This window comes from Uloborus diversus, chromosome 3, assembly GCF_026930045.1.
Source record: "Uloborus diversus isolate 005 chromosome 3, Udiv.v.3.1, whole genome shotgun sequence".
Lineage (NCBI taxonomy): Eukaryota > Metazoa > Arthropoda > Arachnida > Araneae > Uloboridae > Uloborus > Uloborus diversus.
The window spans coordinates 213617182-213633221 of NC_072733.1; the positions used below are offsets into that span (position 1 = coordinate 213617182).

Genomic DNA, 16040 nt, shown 5'->3' on the forward strand with positions numbered 1-16040 from the left:
CTAAAACACAGTCGAGGCGAACAATGGAATGAGAGACGAGTTGTACAAAGATATGAGAGCAGTACTGGAAACGATGACGTCAAGGTTACGTCAGAAATACAGAGGACAGTTGCACTCAGGAGAAAAACGTCACGGACAAAAAATAAATCAAATAACAGACTTCCAAACATTAGGAAAAGGGGGAGTGCTAGACAAATCATTGACGATTAAATTAGTATTTTTCCATATGTAATATGACTCCCAAAAATCTAAATCATGAATGGACGAACACTCGTGAATAACTTTGGCGGAAGAAAAAATAAAATTATGACCGCAAGACCAACAATGTTGAGCAATAGAGGAGCGTTTGAGATCCTATTTTTTGACGTAATTTTCGTGTTCTTTCATCAGGAATTTGAGGGATCGTCGAGTCTGCCCAATGTAGGCCAATTTGCACTGGCAAGGAAACACTATGCCCCATTTGTCAAGGTTCTGAACAGGGTGTTTAAGCTGTGAAAATTTTAATTTATTAACAGGAGAAAAAGTGACGGAAAAATGAAACTTTTTAAAGATTTTGGCAATTTGTAGACTAATTTTAGGAAAAAAGGGTAAGACAACGGAACTCGAATAGTTCACAGGAGCAAGTGCTTGATTTTTGTTAGTTGAGCTACATAGCTTCTTATAAATGGTATCAAGCGGCATTGATAGCATGCCGCACAGAATTAAAGCTCTCATAGCGGCTAAAGGTGGCTCAACAAAATATTAACTTTTCATGACATTTTCTTCAAGCTTTAATGAATACGTCTTTTCCCTATAATTTCGATATTTAATTGGTGTCACCTGTAGGTACTTACGTGGTGAATACTATGAAAATACATTGTCTATCGTAAAAAACCATATAGCTGTACAGTATTACCTGATAATTAACGTTTTCCATAAAATCTTATGGTGCGTCTAATAATTTGGCCACACTGTTAAAAATTCAGGAAGATTTTCTGGTAATTGTTACTGTAAAATGGCGGACTAACGCATAGCTGATTTTTACGGTAATTTATACCGGAGAAATAAGCGATCCCAGCGCCAATTGCTTGCTGCGGCCTACCGAGGATAGCGTAAAATTTTACAGTAACATTTGATTTTTACGGTAATAGTTACTGGCAACATGGATGCCAGTAACAATTACCGTAAATTTTCCGGAAAATTTTTAACAGTGCAGGGACTGTAAATAAGTAAACTTACATAATTGCAATTATATGAGCTTTTCAACACTTATAACTGGTTATAAAGTAACATAACCGCTAAGAATTCTACATATTAGCCGGTTATTTTCCATACTATCTACTTGATCTGCATTGAAACTTTACATTAAGCTGATTTATATGAGAGAGAAACTACTTACTTCAACTCGTCTTTGTTAATTTTTGACGAAGACCTTTTAGCGCTGACACCTCTGCATAGTGGGGCAAACACAAACTTCCTGAAACATATAAAATAAAGACAGATGTTTTACTGTAATGAATGGAAGAATTAAATTGGTTAACCTCTAGTTTTTAACTCCGTGTTACGGGGGTATTTTTCATTTCACAAGGAGACTTTTTAATACGGTTCGGAAAATATTTTGGTTGATTTCTAGTTTAGTAAATGATAAAAATATTTGTTACTGAACCGTGAATCACACCGCAAGATCAATATTTCTGAAAAACTGCAACATTTTTGGAGGGAAGGAATCATCCGAAACGTTGACACGGTTTTACACGGAAGACTTTGCACTGAATACATATAGAGTTTGTCTTAGTCGTAGCATTTGATTTGAGAAACGCGACTTCGTCCTGGAAGGCATATATCCCTTAGGTCCAGGATTCTCAACCGTTGGTCTAGAAGACCAGCAACGGTCCGTGAAAAAAAACTAGTCCTCGGAGACTTTTACCCGTCCACGTTAAAAAAAAATGTCCATATTCAGTAGTAACAATAACAAGAATAACTACTGGCACGATACAAGGGCGTGTCCAGCTCAAAATGGAAGGTGGAACACGCAAATCATTAGATCGACTCGGATATTATAAATGTGGGTGGTGCCTTGAAAAATATGTTGGATGAATTAGCTGAGCAATCTGCAATATTTGGCAAAGAGGCGACAGAAACTTGGATGAAACACAGGATGACTCGCATTACGTTACGCGGCTCTAGTTTTTGAATGTCTCTTTAAGTGAGAAGTAAAATTAGCGAAGTGATATAAAAACTTTTACTGAGACTGTGACTTGGTGAAACCAATTAGCGTTCACTCCCTGCTGTAATGAATCAAGTACAGTGATACAATGACCAACGTTAATGTCATTAAATTGGATACAGCAGTACATAAATCGAAGACATCGTATTTGTTTAAAATTTGCCGTTCTTGAGCAAAGGCCAAGCACGACTCCCAAATAAGAAAAGAAAAATGATAGAAAATTATTATAAAGTCATGAAGTTTGTGGAGATCTTTTGCTAAATGTCCACAATTATTTAAACTTCGTAAAACTAACTGCTGTAGAACCATAGTTTTCATCAATCGCATCACTTTTGGTGCCTTCCCATCCCATACGAAGCGAAGGGCACACTTTTACGCACCAAACGATAGTTGCTTATTATTACGTGACTTGTGACTTTGCACTTCTCCAGACGCAGGTCTGCCTTAAGGCTTACAGCTTAATACCAATTACGTTCCCTTTTCAATTTGATCCCAAAGAATACATTTTTCAAATTAGAAGCCAAGTTTCAGAGCCGAATTCGTCGATAAGTTAAGAAATTGAAGCAACCGTCTAGTAATCTTTTTTTAAACGAACACATATGAGGTAGTGAGAAGCAAAGGGATGCAAGTGGCAAAATTAAAAATTTGGTGATAACCCGTACAAATGGTAGGTGAATCTCTCCTCTGTCTTGGGGCCAGAGATGATACTAGTAGCCCTGGTAGGTGCTGCTGTAAAGCATGATTTAGAAAAAAAATTCAATGAAAGTCTACATAGGATCTGATCTTAAAACGCGTTTTATTTGAAACTTAAAATATAGTCCACTTGTGTATCACTTTGCTTCTCACTGCCTCATATGGATTTTTGGTTTACTTTGAAATATTTTCTATTTTGGATGGGATGTGCCCTTGCCTCCATCTGGATATGCCCATGGTACGATATTTTAAAGTTTCTTTTGTGATAACATTTCAAAAATTTCGGTGATTTTTCTATTACAAAAAAAATTATAATAATTACATAACTTTACATTTAAAGAATACTGCAAGTATATCATGATAAAAATCTTGCAACAAAACTCATGCGACAGTTCTTTAGCACCTAGTTAAGTTCTCACGGGACCACGTTGAAGAAAGTCCGTGAAATTTTTTCATCTTTCTTCCGGTCCGTGGGACAAAAAAGTGGTGACGTTAAGTGTTTTACATTAAAATACAATTGGAAATAAACCTATTATGTGAAATAGGACGAAAAAATGTAGTTTTCAAAATGCTCATCACTCCACTCTGCCGCAAAACATATTCAAGGTGTTTATTAACTGCTACAGATTTAACATCATTGTTTTAATTTTGATCCATAACTAACAAAGCGTTTTGACAGCAGTAATACACTTCTATGTGTACACCTTTGTAATTCTGAGAAGATTTAGACGATTTTGAACTTCGCGCCACACACTGACGCAGCCAGAATGTACTACCTAGAGGTGAGGATTTGATCATAAACCCAGCAGAGCAACAGTTCATGAAGGCCAAGGCCTATTCTGATCATATCAATTTTTGTGACGGGGGGCTTTGGGGTGCAAGGCAGATGTTTCGCTAGGTGGTCGGCCGAACGTGTAACCCCCATTGTTAAGTTCCCAAGCACGCCTGTTGCTCGTTTTAACAACCCACACTGTAAAAAAATCCGTAAAATTTACGGAAGAAAACTGTCAGCCAGGACGCCAGTTTTCTTCCGTTTATTTTACAGAAATCTTCCGTATTTTTATTATTTATTCAAGCTGATTTATTATTTTACGAAGATTAAAAAATGAAACTATACTTTCATAAATACATTTCAATATTTACTATACTACTACGAAATACATGTATACAAAGGTAAATTTCCGAATATGCCTCTGTAACAGATGACAAAAAAAAAAACATAATAATAAAATATTGATTAGGATGCAATGAAATGGAAGTTGCAAACGATTTAAGACTTACTCGCTTTTTATAAATAAATATAAGATCAAAAATTCGAGCACGAGAACCAAAATCCAAACACGCGGGCGAAATTTCGAAGATTCGAAGAAAAACAAAGTACGCGGTGAGGCAATGGTAACAGTTAACGCTTATAACCGGTTACAGATTCAAAAAAACAGAGAAATCCTGTATTTTATTACGAACAGTTTTTTTCTGTAAAAAATACGGATAACTTCTTCAAATTTTACAGTTTTTTTTTACAGTGCACTAAAAGAATAGAACGCTTAGTCGATCGTTCCCAGTCGTGGAATCGAACCCGGGTCTGCGGTGTGGAAGCGAAGAGCATTAACAGTTCTCATATGGATATTAACTGACAGAAGGACAGCCAATATCTATTAAAACCGAAGGCTCGGGGGGGGGGGGGGGGGGGGGGGGGGGGGGGGGTTGTGCCGCCCCTGTGAGTTTTTCTTTCGTAGACGGTTTTTCTTGTTTTCGACTTTATCACCGCTGAAATGCCTAAAAGAGTTTTTTTTTTGAGCAATCACGATTGCTTATTGTTCTCATTTGACTGTTTTGATGTCCTTTGATTTTATTTTCCCACCGCCACCGTCTGCAGCATCACCGTCGACCGGCTCCTCACGATGCTGCTCCTCTAGCGAAAGCCGTCTCCAGGTTGCATCCATGTCCTATACACACGCGCATACATACACAACTACACACAGACGCACGCACACACAAACACATACCCACAACTACCCACACATTCATGCCTGCACAGACACAAACACACATGCCTACACACACATACCCCCCACACACAAACACGCATACCCCCCCCCCCCCCCACACACACACTCGTGATTGCGAAAAGCATAATTTGAATTCAAGATGTCAAAATTCAAAATAATTTTTTAATTATTTTTTTTTAAGGAAGAGAAGGATTAAGGATAGATCTTAAAGTTATTTTAAATGAATTTTCTTCATTGATGCAAACATACCGTACTTGCCTTTAGTTTACCTGACACTTCTACGGAGCGATTAAAAATGAAATCACTTAGTAAAAATATCGACAAAAAAAAAAACCATTGCTTTTCTATTAAAGCGAAGAACAAATCGATACGAAATGGGCAAAAACGTTTAATCATGTGTTCAACCCCCCGGAAAGGAAATAAAAGACAAACTAACTCTTACTGTGCAGTAATCTTTGATTCCATTTTTTGTGTTTCCTGACTTAACTTATCGTTATCTAAGCTACTACGTGCTTTGATTTAACCCCCATTTCTCATCATTCCTTTGAAAGCCTAGTTAGTTCTGTTTTTAGTGCTGTATGGTGGTTTGTCACGCAGTCTCTTGCGTTCCAAGTGGTAACATAGTTTCTAACGCATATTTGTCTGTATTGCTGCCCTGCCAGCTTGTTATTTTTACATCAAGATTTGATGAAAGAAAGGGGAAAAAAAACATAGTATGACCAATAAGTTGAAAAATGCAGAAAAATTTGCGAAAACATTACGAAAATTGACAAAAAAAATGCTGGTATTTTATTTTAAATTAGTGTACCCGCACGGCTTTGCCCGTAATAGAATTGGTTCGCCTTTTATTTACAAATAATGTATGGTGAATCTTCTTGCCAATTGGCTTGTACCCATGTTGCGGTTCCACGTTATGATAATTTCGCAATTTACTCATCCATCTTATATTTTTGTTCTTAAAATTGGAATAGAAAAAGAATCACATCGAATTTTCGAAAAACCGCTTAGAGGTGCACACCCCCATGCTACAAACTAACTTTGTGCCAAATTTCATGAAAATCGGCCGAACGGTCTAGGCGTTATGCGCGTCAGAGATCCAGACATCCTACAGACATCCTCCGGACAGTGAGACTTTCAGCTTTATTATTAGTAAGTAAAGATTCATTACGGTGCCTTTTTTTCCCAACACCAAGGAAAAATACTTGCTGATGAAGATTTTTCTTTCTTCTAGGAGCTTATTGCTTAGGTTTATTTAATGACGACTACAATCTCAACGTTTCTAGAACTACGGCGTTTTAAAGAATCATACTAAGTTAACGATATGAGATAGGCAAGGTCAGTTAAGTGTGAAGAAATCAGTCGTCCGTCACATTTCATACATATGTTTCAGTTAATTCTTTCAATAGCTGGTAGAGAAGAAGCATTGGATGCTCGATCCAGCATCAAGTATTTTGGAAGCTTAGGGCCTACTTCTTAACGTCAAAGAAGGCCTTATTTGCCAACATAAGAATTTTTTCTGGATGAATATCAAAAATAATGTTTACGATACGAAAATTCAGGATGTAAAATATCTCTGGTAAAGGATAATCCCCTGAGTGACAAGCAACACTGGACATGCAGGCTATGACGAGGAAAGGGTTTGAGTCAATTGGACGTGTACCGTGGGAATTCAGGATGTAAAATATCTCTGGTAAAGGATAATCCCCTGAGTGACAAGCAACCCTGAACATGCAGGCTATGACGAGGAAAGGGTTTGAGTCAATTGGACGTGTACCGTGGGAATTCAGGATGTAAAATATCTCTGGTCAAGGATAATCCCCTGAGTGACAAGCAACACTGGACATGCAGGCTATGACGAGGAAAGGGTTTGAGTCAATTGGACGTGTACCGTGGGAATTCAGGATGTAAAATATCTCTGGTAAAGGATAATCCCCTGAGTGACAAGCAACCCTGAACATGCAGGCTATGACGAGGAAAGGGTTTGAGTCAATTGGACGTGTACCGTGGGAATTCAGGATGTAAAATATCTCTGGTCAAGGATAATCCCCTGAGTGACAAGCAACACTGGACATGCAGGCTATGACGAGGAAAGGGTTTGAGTCAATTGGACGTGTACCGTGGGAATTCAGGATGTAAAATATCTCTGGTCAAGGATAATCCCCTAAGTGACAAGCAACACTGGACATGCAGGCTATGACGAGGAAAGGGTTTGAGTCAATTGGACGTGTACCGTGGGAATTCAGGATGTAAAATATCTCTGGTAAAGGATAATCCCCTGAGTGACAAGCAACACTGGACATGCAGGCTATGAGGAGGAAAGGGTTTGAGTCAATTGGACGAATACCGTGCCACAAACTGGTCATACATTAAAATCTACGAAATATTTAAGGTTACAATAGAGTCTTAAAATGCGAAAAATCGACCAAAATTTTTTCCCTTATACTATTAATCTTTAAACTTTGGGCAATTCATAGCAAAAATTTTTTTTTCAATTTGGACTATTTTTACTGAAGTTATAAGCTGTTCTATCAGTGCCATATTATACATTTTGTGAACGAATGTTTCATTTAAATACAAATATCTCGTAATCGTAAAATTTCAATTCATGTGTATCTTTCAAATTCTCCCTGCAAATCAGGATTTGTTCAATTACTTTGAGTTTTTTTCAGATTGATAATGAGATACAAATTGAGACACATTAGGGAGCAAATTTTCAAAACCATCATTTTTTTACTTCCTTTTAGAAAAACGGAAGTATTGTATTCCCGAAAAAATTTTCACTCAAAAAAATCGACCTTATTTTCCATTTTACTCACCCCCGAATGAATATTGAGTTTTTTTTTTCGACTCGACCACACGTGGATAAGTGCCTAAGAACGTATAGACACGCGAAATATCCACAATGACGATTCCCGAGTTAATTACAACGAATTTTCTCGTGACGTCTGTATCTACGTATATGTATGCCGCATAACTCAAGAACGGTAAGTCCTAGAAAGTTGAAATTTGGTACGTAGACTCCTAGTGGGGTCTAGTTGTGCACCTCTCCTTTTGGTTGCATTCGTGTGTTTCTAAAGGGGTCTTTTGCCCCCTTTTTGGGGGGGAAATCATTGTTAATTTTGATGTAAACTCAAATGGTGTTATTATTTGACGGGCACTTGTCGATATATTACCAGTCTTTTGGTCGCCAAGTTTTGTCGCCAACTTGGCGACAAATTTGACGGATATTTTTTTTTTTTTTTTTTTTTGAATCTGTTTCAATTTGACCACTGTTGGTGATATTTAGAGAGTAAACAATTGAATCACATTAAAATTGCCAATAATGGGGAAATGACATTAAATTGGAGTAAAAGGAAGTCATGTGATGCACACATCAGCTCGTTTAATCAGGCTTAAATCCAAATTTTATCGACTTCTTTCAGAAAAATCCGAAATTTTGACCAAACCAGTATGTAACAAAATGTAGTGGTTAGTGAATTTTTGCTCCCCAAGTTTTCTTTAAATATGAAATATGCATCTAGAAAAATAGAAAAAATGAAGTAAACAAAAAAATTGTTGCTCATGGAGTGATTTTTGTCTTTCAAATAGTTACGATTAAAAAATATAATATTCACTGTATTTTAAAAAACTATTCAGAAGTTTTTCAACAAAACTACTTATATCAAACTGCCAATATTAGTTCCCTTCATAAAGGTCTATAACTCATAAAAATTTCAGAACTATATCTTCAAAATTAAAAGAAATGATTTTCTTACTCCATTGTAGCCATAAAATATTGATAAATGAGAATTTAAGTACATATATAAAATCTTTACCCATGTTTTTGATTGTATTAAAAATTCTTGCTTCAAAGCCCCGTAGTTCTTTAACGAACATCTTATATTTTCAGTTAATATGATACAGAACACATGCGAACAATGCAGAGAAAAGCGAGCTGATTTTTGCATCACATGACTTACATCAATTTAATGTTATTTCATCATTATTGCAAATTTAATGTGATTCGATAGTTAACTCTTTAAATATCCTCAACAGTGGCCAAATTGAAACCAGATTTAAAAAAAAATCGCCAAATTTTTCGCCTAGTTGGCGACAAAACTTGGCGACCAAAAGACTGGCGATATATCGCCAAGTGTCCGCCAAATTATATTACCACTTGAGTTTGCATCGAAATTAACAATGACTCTCCCCCCCCCCCCCACCAAAAAGGGGCAAAAGACCCATTCAGAAACACCCGAATGACACCAAAAGGGGAGTGCACAACTAGACCCCACTAGGAGTCTACGCACCGAACTTCAACTTTCTAGGACATACCGTTCCTGAGTTATGCGACATACATACGCATACGTACATACAGACATCAAGAGAAAAATCGTTGTAATTAACTCGGGAATCGTCAAAATGGATATTTCGGGCATCTATATGTTCTTAGGTAAATATGTAACAAATTTCAACTTTCTAGGCCATACCGTTCTTGAGTTATGCGACAGACATACAGACGTCACGAGAAAACGCGTTGTAATAAACTCGGGAAACTTCAAAATGGATATTTCGTGCGTCTATACGTTCTTAGGTTTATATGTACGTGTGGTCGGGTCGAAAAAAAACCTCACCATTCTTTCGGGGGTGAGCAACATGGAAATCAAGGTCGAATTTTGAGTGAAAAATTTTTCGCGAATACAATACTTCCTTTTTTGTAAAAGGAAGTAAAAAAGCATCGCAGAAAGGAAAGTACACCCGAAACGAAGGGAGGAGTCGAACCCACCACCTCAAGTGTGTCGAGCAATCATTCAGGCCCTGAGACTCCAGTAAAAAATTTGCCACGAGAGAGGAAAGCAATGACCAACAGCCAAACTTTTACAGGATAAAAGCTGTACACATCGGTAAACTAGCGAACTTTTATTGAAGTTAACGCTTAATTCTTAAATGCTTCGTGTTGCCATTTGGCAACATACCCAAGTCAGTCGTCTAAAATACTATAGGAACAAATTAAAATGCTGTAGTTGCCTATGACCAAGAAAATACTCCATAAAGATGCTGTGAAATTAATTTTTAACTTGCAAATGCACCAATCTAATAGAAATCAAAAATAGATTTTGTTTTTTTGGCATTCGTAAATGTAGGACTTTTTTAGTTTAGTGCGCTTGAAAATGTCTACTTTTAATTCTATACCGAATACAGTTTTACTATTACTTCAATAGTATGGCATTTTTACAATTTTTATCAGTGTTTTGGGATATTTTGAAGGTTATTTGATGTTTTTTCAGTTAACTACCCAAAGTTTCAATGTGGTTGTTTAACCATAAACCATACCTAAATTAAACTGTGATTTCTTAATTATTTTTTCTCAAGGTTTGAACAGAAGAGGAAAGACAACAAACGTATTTTAAAAAATTCATGCAGCTAAGGGAATTCATGCAGCTAAGACATTTTTGAACAATACTTTCGGAGAATGTGAAGAAAATATGAAACATACGAAAAATGAACTGCATTTATATATGCGCGAAATATATTCGATTTTATTAAACTTATCGCATCAAAATTAAATAAACATGTCAAAAAAATTGAGTATTTAAGAAGTCGCATACCTTTTCTCGTAAAACGAATGTATGTCTGAAAAAAGATATTTTTGAACAATACTTTCAGAGAATGTGAAGAAAATATGAAGTATACGAAATGAACTGCATTTATTATATGCGCGAAATATTCGATTTTATCCAAAAAATATTTGTGAACTATAATTGAAGAGTGTAATTGGTAACAATTTATTGCTACAATTAATTGTGTTCAGAATTGGTGCTTTATCCATTTGAGTTTCAAATATATTAAAAACCAGCTGATGTGTGCATCACATGACTTCCTTTTACACCAATTTAATGTTATTTCTCTATTATTGCAATTTTAATGTGTGTTTCTCTCTAACTCTCTAAATATCACCAACAATGGCCACTTTGAAACCAGATTTAAAAAAATAATAATAATAAAAAATTGTCAAATTTGTCGCCAAGTTGGCGACAAAACATGGCGACCAAAAGACTGGCGATATTTCGCCAAGTGTCCGCCACATTATAACACCACTTGAGTTTGCATCGAAATTAACAATGAATTCCCCCCAAAAAGGTGCAAAAGACCCCTTTAGAAACACCCGAATGCAACCAAAAAAGGAGGTGCACAACTAGATCCCACTAGGAGTCTACGTACCAAATTTCAACTTTCTAGGACATACCGTTCTTGAGTTATGCGACACACATACACACATACGCACATACATACGTACATACAAACGTCACGAGAAAACTCGTTGTAATTAACTCGGGAAACTTGAAAATGGATATTTCGGACGTCTATACGTTCTTAGGTACATATGTAAGTGTGGTCGGGTCGAAAAAAAAACTCAACATTCATTTGGTGGTGAGCAAAATGGAAATTAAGGCCGATTTTTGAAAATTTTTTCGCGAATACAATACTTCCTTTTTTGTAAAAGGAAGTAAAAAGAAGCGTTTACAACATTTATACGCTTCGAATCAAATTCTTCCTAACAATTTTGCAATGGCGTCTTTCTTTATACAAGTGTTAATTTCTAGTAATCGTGAGTGTACTACTTACTGCATTCAATGTCCCTTAGAATAATCTTTAACTTTGACAACAACTAATAAATTTTTACAGAAAAGGATGTTTTTAATTCATTAAGAGAGGAATCCATATCTCTAAAAAAATGTAAACTTTCAATAATTTGTCCTTCCTGAAGAGCTCTATAAAGCAAGGGTGCCCATAAAAGGGGTCAAGGGGGTTCCAGCCCCTCCCCCCTTGGAAATTATTACTTTCTTGCTTTTAGTACTTTTTCTTTGCAAAAATATAAAAATATTTCCTCTCCAGCCATTAATGAATAAATAATTAAAAATGTCAAATTTTAATGACCCGAAATCTGCTTCTATGGGGAAAATATCCTGATAAACCATGGTTAAAATTTTTGAGCCCCCTCTTACAATTTTGCATATGGGCGCCCATGCTATAAAGATGTAATTATTTGATTTTACAAAGAACCAGCTTCTATAGCATTTCTCGAGCACTCCAAATCTTCTATACACTGAACTCTTCGAGAAAAGTATTGACCAGTAGCAGTCGTAGGTGTTTCTGAAAGTAAGCTTACGCGAAGTAAGGGTGCGAGAGGCGAAAGCGCTCTGAGCAACAGGCTGTTAAGCATGAAATGCATATTTAGGCAGCTATCCGTGTCCGTCTAGAGCGATTTTCCATGTTTTGAGTACCATCATCAGTTCCAAGACATTGATCGAGTTCTAAAGGGAATTCCCGGAGCTACGAGCATTGCGGAGTCTTGGTCATGTTGTTATTAGTCTTTCAATTTGAGCAGATTTTCGTTAGAAACCAAATTCCTTCCCATCTTCCTTCATCAAGTATATTCATGAAACAATTGGACGGTATAACATAAATTTACTAATACGAGGCAAGCAATTAAAAACTTATTCGCACAAATTAAAATTGCAAAAAAGTGTCTCGGGGGATACAAGGAACCTTTTTTCCCCAGACGTTCTTATCCGGGAGGGGAAGGATCATCGCTCAAACTACGCCACTGAAATTTTTAGGGGGGTGTTTTTACTTGATTTTTTTTATTTTTTTTTATTTTGGGGGCTTCTCTTTATTACAGAATGGAAACCTCTACCTTTCTAATTAAAAGCGATCAGCTTATGGAGGAAAAGACATCTGAGAAAAGTTGCGCAGTTTTTAAATCGTTGTTTACCAGCTTACCATTCTAAGGTTAAAAAAAAAAATTGTGATGCAAGCAATGTTTTACTAAAAGAACTGCACAAAATCCAACGTGTTTGAAAGATACATAAAAATAATGTATTGTCAACTGAAGAATTTATTTAAACAAATTTACTGTAGAGAATATAATATTTCAATTTCTTTACTTTCAAGTTACCAAGCCTTAAAATAAAACATGGAAATCAGTACTTTGTGCTTTTACATCAAAAGGGATCTGTCATTTATGTTGCATTACATAGTTTCTTTTTTTTTCTGTATTAGTGCCTTTGTAATAAGTACAAATACAGAGGTGCTCTCTCTATTCTAAGTGAAAGAGGTTTTGTCTGGAACATCACTGTATTTTTTACCCCTAAGCAATTTAATGCAAAGACAAAATGTTAAAGTATGTTGAAAGTACAAGAAGCCTTGGGTCCCTTGAAGGATATTCTTCTTTTTCTCCGCGCAGCCACAGGATGTAGTTCCACATCAACAAATTTCAGAAAGGGGAAATCTAGAACTTTCAAGTTGCTACAGGAAAATCTCAAATTGCTTTCTCGGATCTCACAGTTTAGTAGTCCAGCTTGTAGTAGCTACAGTTTAGTAGTTTCCAGTCTTCCCCCCAAGAGTGCAGCAACTTCACAGCATTAACTTTGTGTTTATCCAGGGACGTAACTAGGTCATTTTCGAACAGGGGCAAGACCTCGTTTCGGCGCCCCCTCCCCCATACAAAACAAGCAAAGCAAAAAAAAAAAAAAAAAAAATTTCCCGAGAGACTTCATAATGTCAACACTAGGGCAAAATTAAAAATTTGGAGATAACCAGTGCAAATGGTAGGGGAACCCCCTCTTCTGTCTTGGGGCAAGAGATAGTACTAGTAGCCCTGGTTGGTGCTGCTGTACAGCATGATTTAGAAAAAAAATCAATGAAAGCCTACGTAGGCTATACGCGTTTTACTCTAAACTTGAAAATGTTTTGAGTGAAAATTAAAAATGAAAATTAAAAATTTGGAGATAACCAGTGCGAATGATAGGGGAACCCTCTTCTGTCTTGGGGCAAGAGATAGTACTAGTAGTCCTGGTTGGTGCTGCTGTATAGCATGATTTAGAAAAAAAATCAATGAAAGCCTACCTAGGCTATACGCGCTTTACTCAAAACTTGAAAATGTCCACTTGCATCCCTTTGCTTCTCACTGAGTCATATGAGCCAAGGACGAATTTTACACAAATTGCATTTGCAATTTATACATGTCTTGTAATGTAACTTTTCGTTACACCGTGATGGAGTACTCTTTAACCAGTAGAACAAATAGATAAATAACATTCCATTTGGTATCATTTTTGAACCGTTTCACCACTGAAAGTCATATTTGAATTAAGCAGTGATAAAGGAGTCCACTGCCAGTAATGATATGAGCCTTATAAATGCGACATCTGAGAAACAGTTAATAGAGAAACAGAAACCTAATGTGCTTCAGATCAAAACTCTTATATGTGTTCAGTGCGCTTCCGTTCAAGTTATTTTCATTTACAGTGCAACTTCATTTTTCCGAACTAGCGCGGACAAAGGCGATTCGGATAACGAAAATCCGGGTAATTTGTAAAACAAATTCGTAAATAAGCAGACTTATCTTTTATAACTGCAAAAAACGCTGTAGCAAAATTACGGGAACTAAAATTACATAGGATTGTTACTCGCAAACACTTAATCATTTATAGTTCAGCTGCTGTGGGCTGTGATGGTGTAGGAATGACACTCCAAATATGCCATGTTGTTTATAAGATGACTATAATTTATTGCACGTCCTATGCAGGAGTTGTGTATTTAATCAAAATAAAGAGCAAATATTTGGTACATTGACAGTTTCGTTCCGGCTATCATAATTTAGAATTATATCATTTCAGTGAATATATTTTTTAACTTTAAAAATTCGATCTGGATAAGCCTGAAATCTGGATAAACGGGAGCAAGATAAACGAGGTTCTACTGTAAACTGTAATTATACTACTGTAATTATAACTTACTGTGTCTACTGTAATTATAACTATGCATCAAAGTTCAATAAGTTTAGAGTCGTAAAAAATAGCTAATTTCTGACACATTGATTGACGTTGATGATTTAAGCATTGTTTAAAACATTGTGTGGGTAGAAAAAATGTATTGAAACTAAGTCGAAAATTTATCGTTTTAGTTCAAAATAACCCTAGTATTTTCTAAAGGAAAATTGGCAGCCTCCCGAACTTTAAATTGAATCTCCATTATTATAGTGCGAAATTTTTTTCCAAGAATGAGAAAAATTATAAAATTCAACAAATTTGTATTACATCATTCAAATTATATAAACAATGCCTTACCTACTCTCCTAACGTCTTTAGCAGTTAACCACGATGATAAATAAGATGAAGATTGTTAGGGGCCTCTTTTTCGTGGTCTTTCGTTCTTTCTGAATTCAGCTTCAAATAGTTTTTTCGACATATCTTAAAATTGATTTGAAACTATACAAGATGAGTAAAAAATATCCTGAAAACGGAGTAAAAAGCAGAAAAAAGGTTCGTGGTACGAGCTAGAGAAGATACTCTTTAGAGAATGGTTCTGGTGGACAAAGATAGTGGCTCCAATTCCTAAGCCATGGGCTACGGCCAAGGGAACAGTGTAACTATTTTCCCTCAGGCCCTTGGGGTGGGGTAGACAAGTTCTCGTCATAGTAAAAGCTGAGAGAAAGACATCATGTTGACAGCCAGGGCCGTATCCAGAGGGGGGGCCTGACGGGCCCGGCATTAGTCAGTTTAGCGCCCCTAAAATCTGGCGCCCGGGGCACGAGCCCCGTCTGCCCCCCTCTAGTTACGTCCCTGTGTTTATCCCCAAGTATAACAGTGGCTGAAGAAAAACATGAATCCAATTAAATGGGGATGTGTTTATGAAAGAAGGTGGATTGTACACAACGCTTTCGTCACTTCCCGAAACTTCTGAAGGAATTCTGCAGTTAATGTTTTGTGACTACAAAATAACAGTAATTATGTGAGACTGATCTCAGATTCCAATGAAAACGCAGATCTTCAGTTGTTCCAAGTTTTGCATGCATTGTTTAGGTGAAATATGTAAAAAATTCAGTTTCTGCGCAGTTTCGAAGGTGAGGATGATGATGTTGAATGGCGTTCAAACTATCATTTACTTTCTAAGATTTTACAGGGTATGACTCAGATATACCCTCAGACCCCTGTAGAATAACTCAGATTTTACACATGGTTGAATTCAGGTGAAACGAAATGAGCTAACCCGCATGTTCACATTGATACACCTAAAACTCAACAGAAAAGTAAAAAAAACTTGAACTTTATTTTTTTAAGAGGTTAAACGTTCCGAAATTATGAATT

General features: G+C 36.4%; 1 protein-coding gene across 1 annotated transcript in view; it reads right to left on the minus strand.

Annotated features, from left to right (window-relative positions):
* LOC129219263 (elevenin-Vc1-like) overlaps positions 1 to 16040 on the minus strand; it is a 62772-nt gene that overhangs the window by 17137 nt on the left and 29595 nt on the right. The window contains exon 3 of the mRNA XM_054853591.1: positions 1379 to 1456. Coding sequence (XP_054709566.1) covers positions 1379 to 1456 — 78 coding nt within the window. The remainder of the gene's footprint in view (positions 1 to 1378; positions 1457 to 16040) is intronic.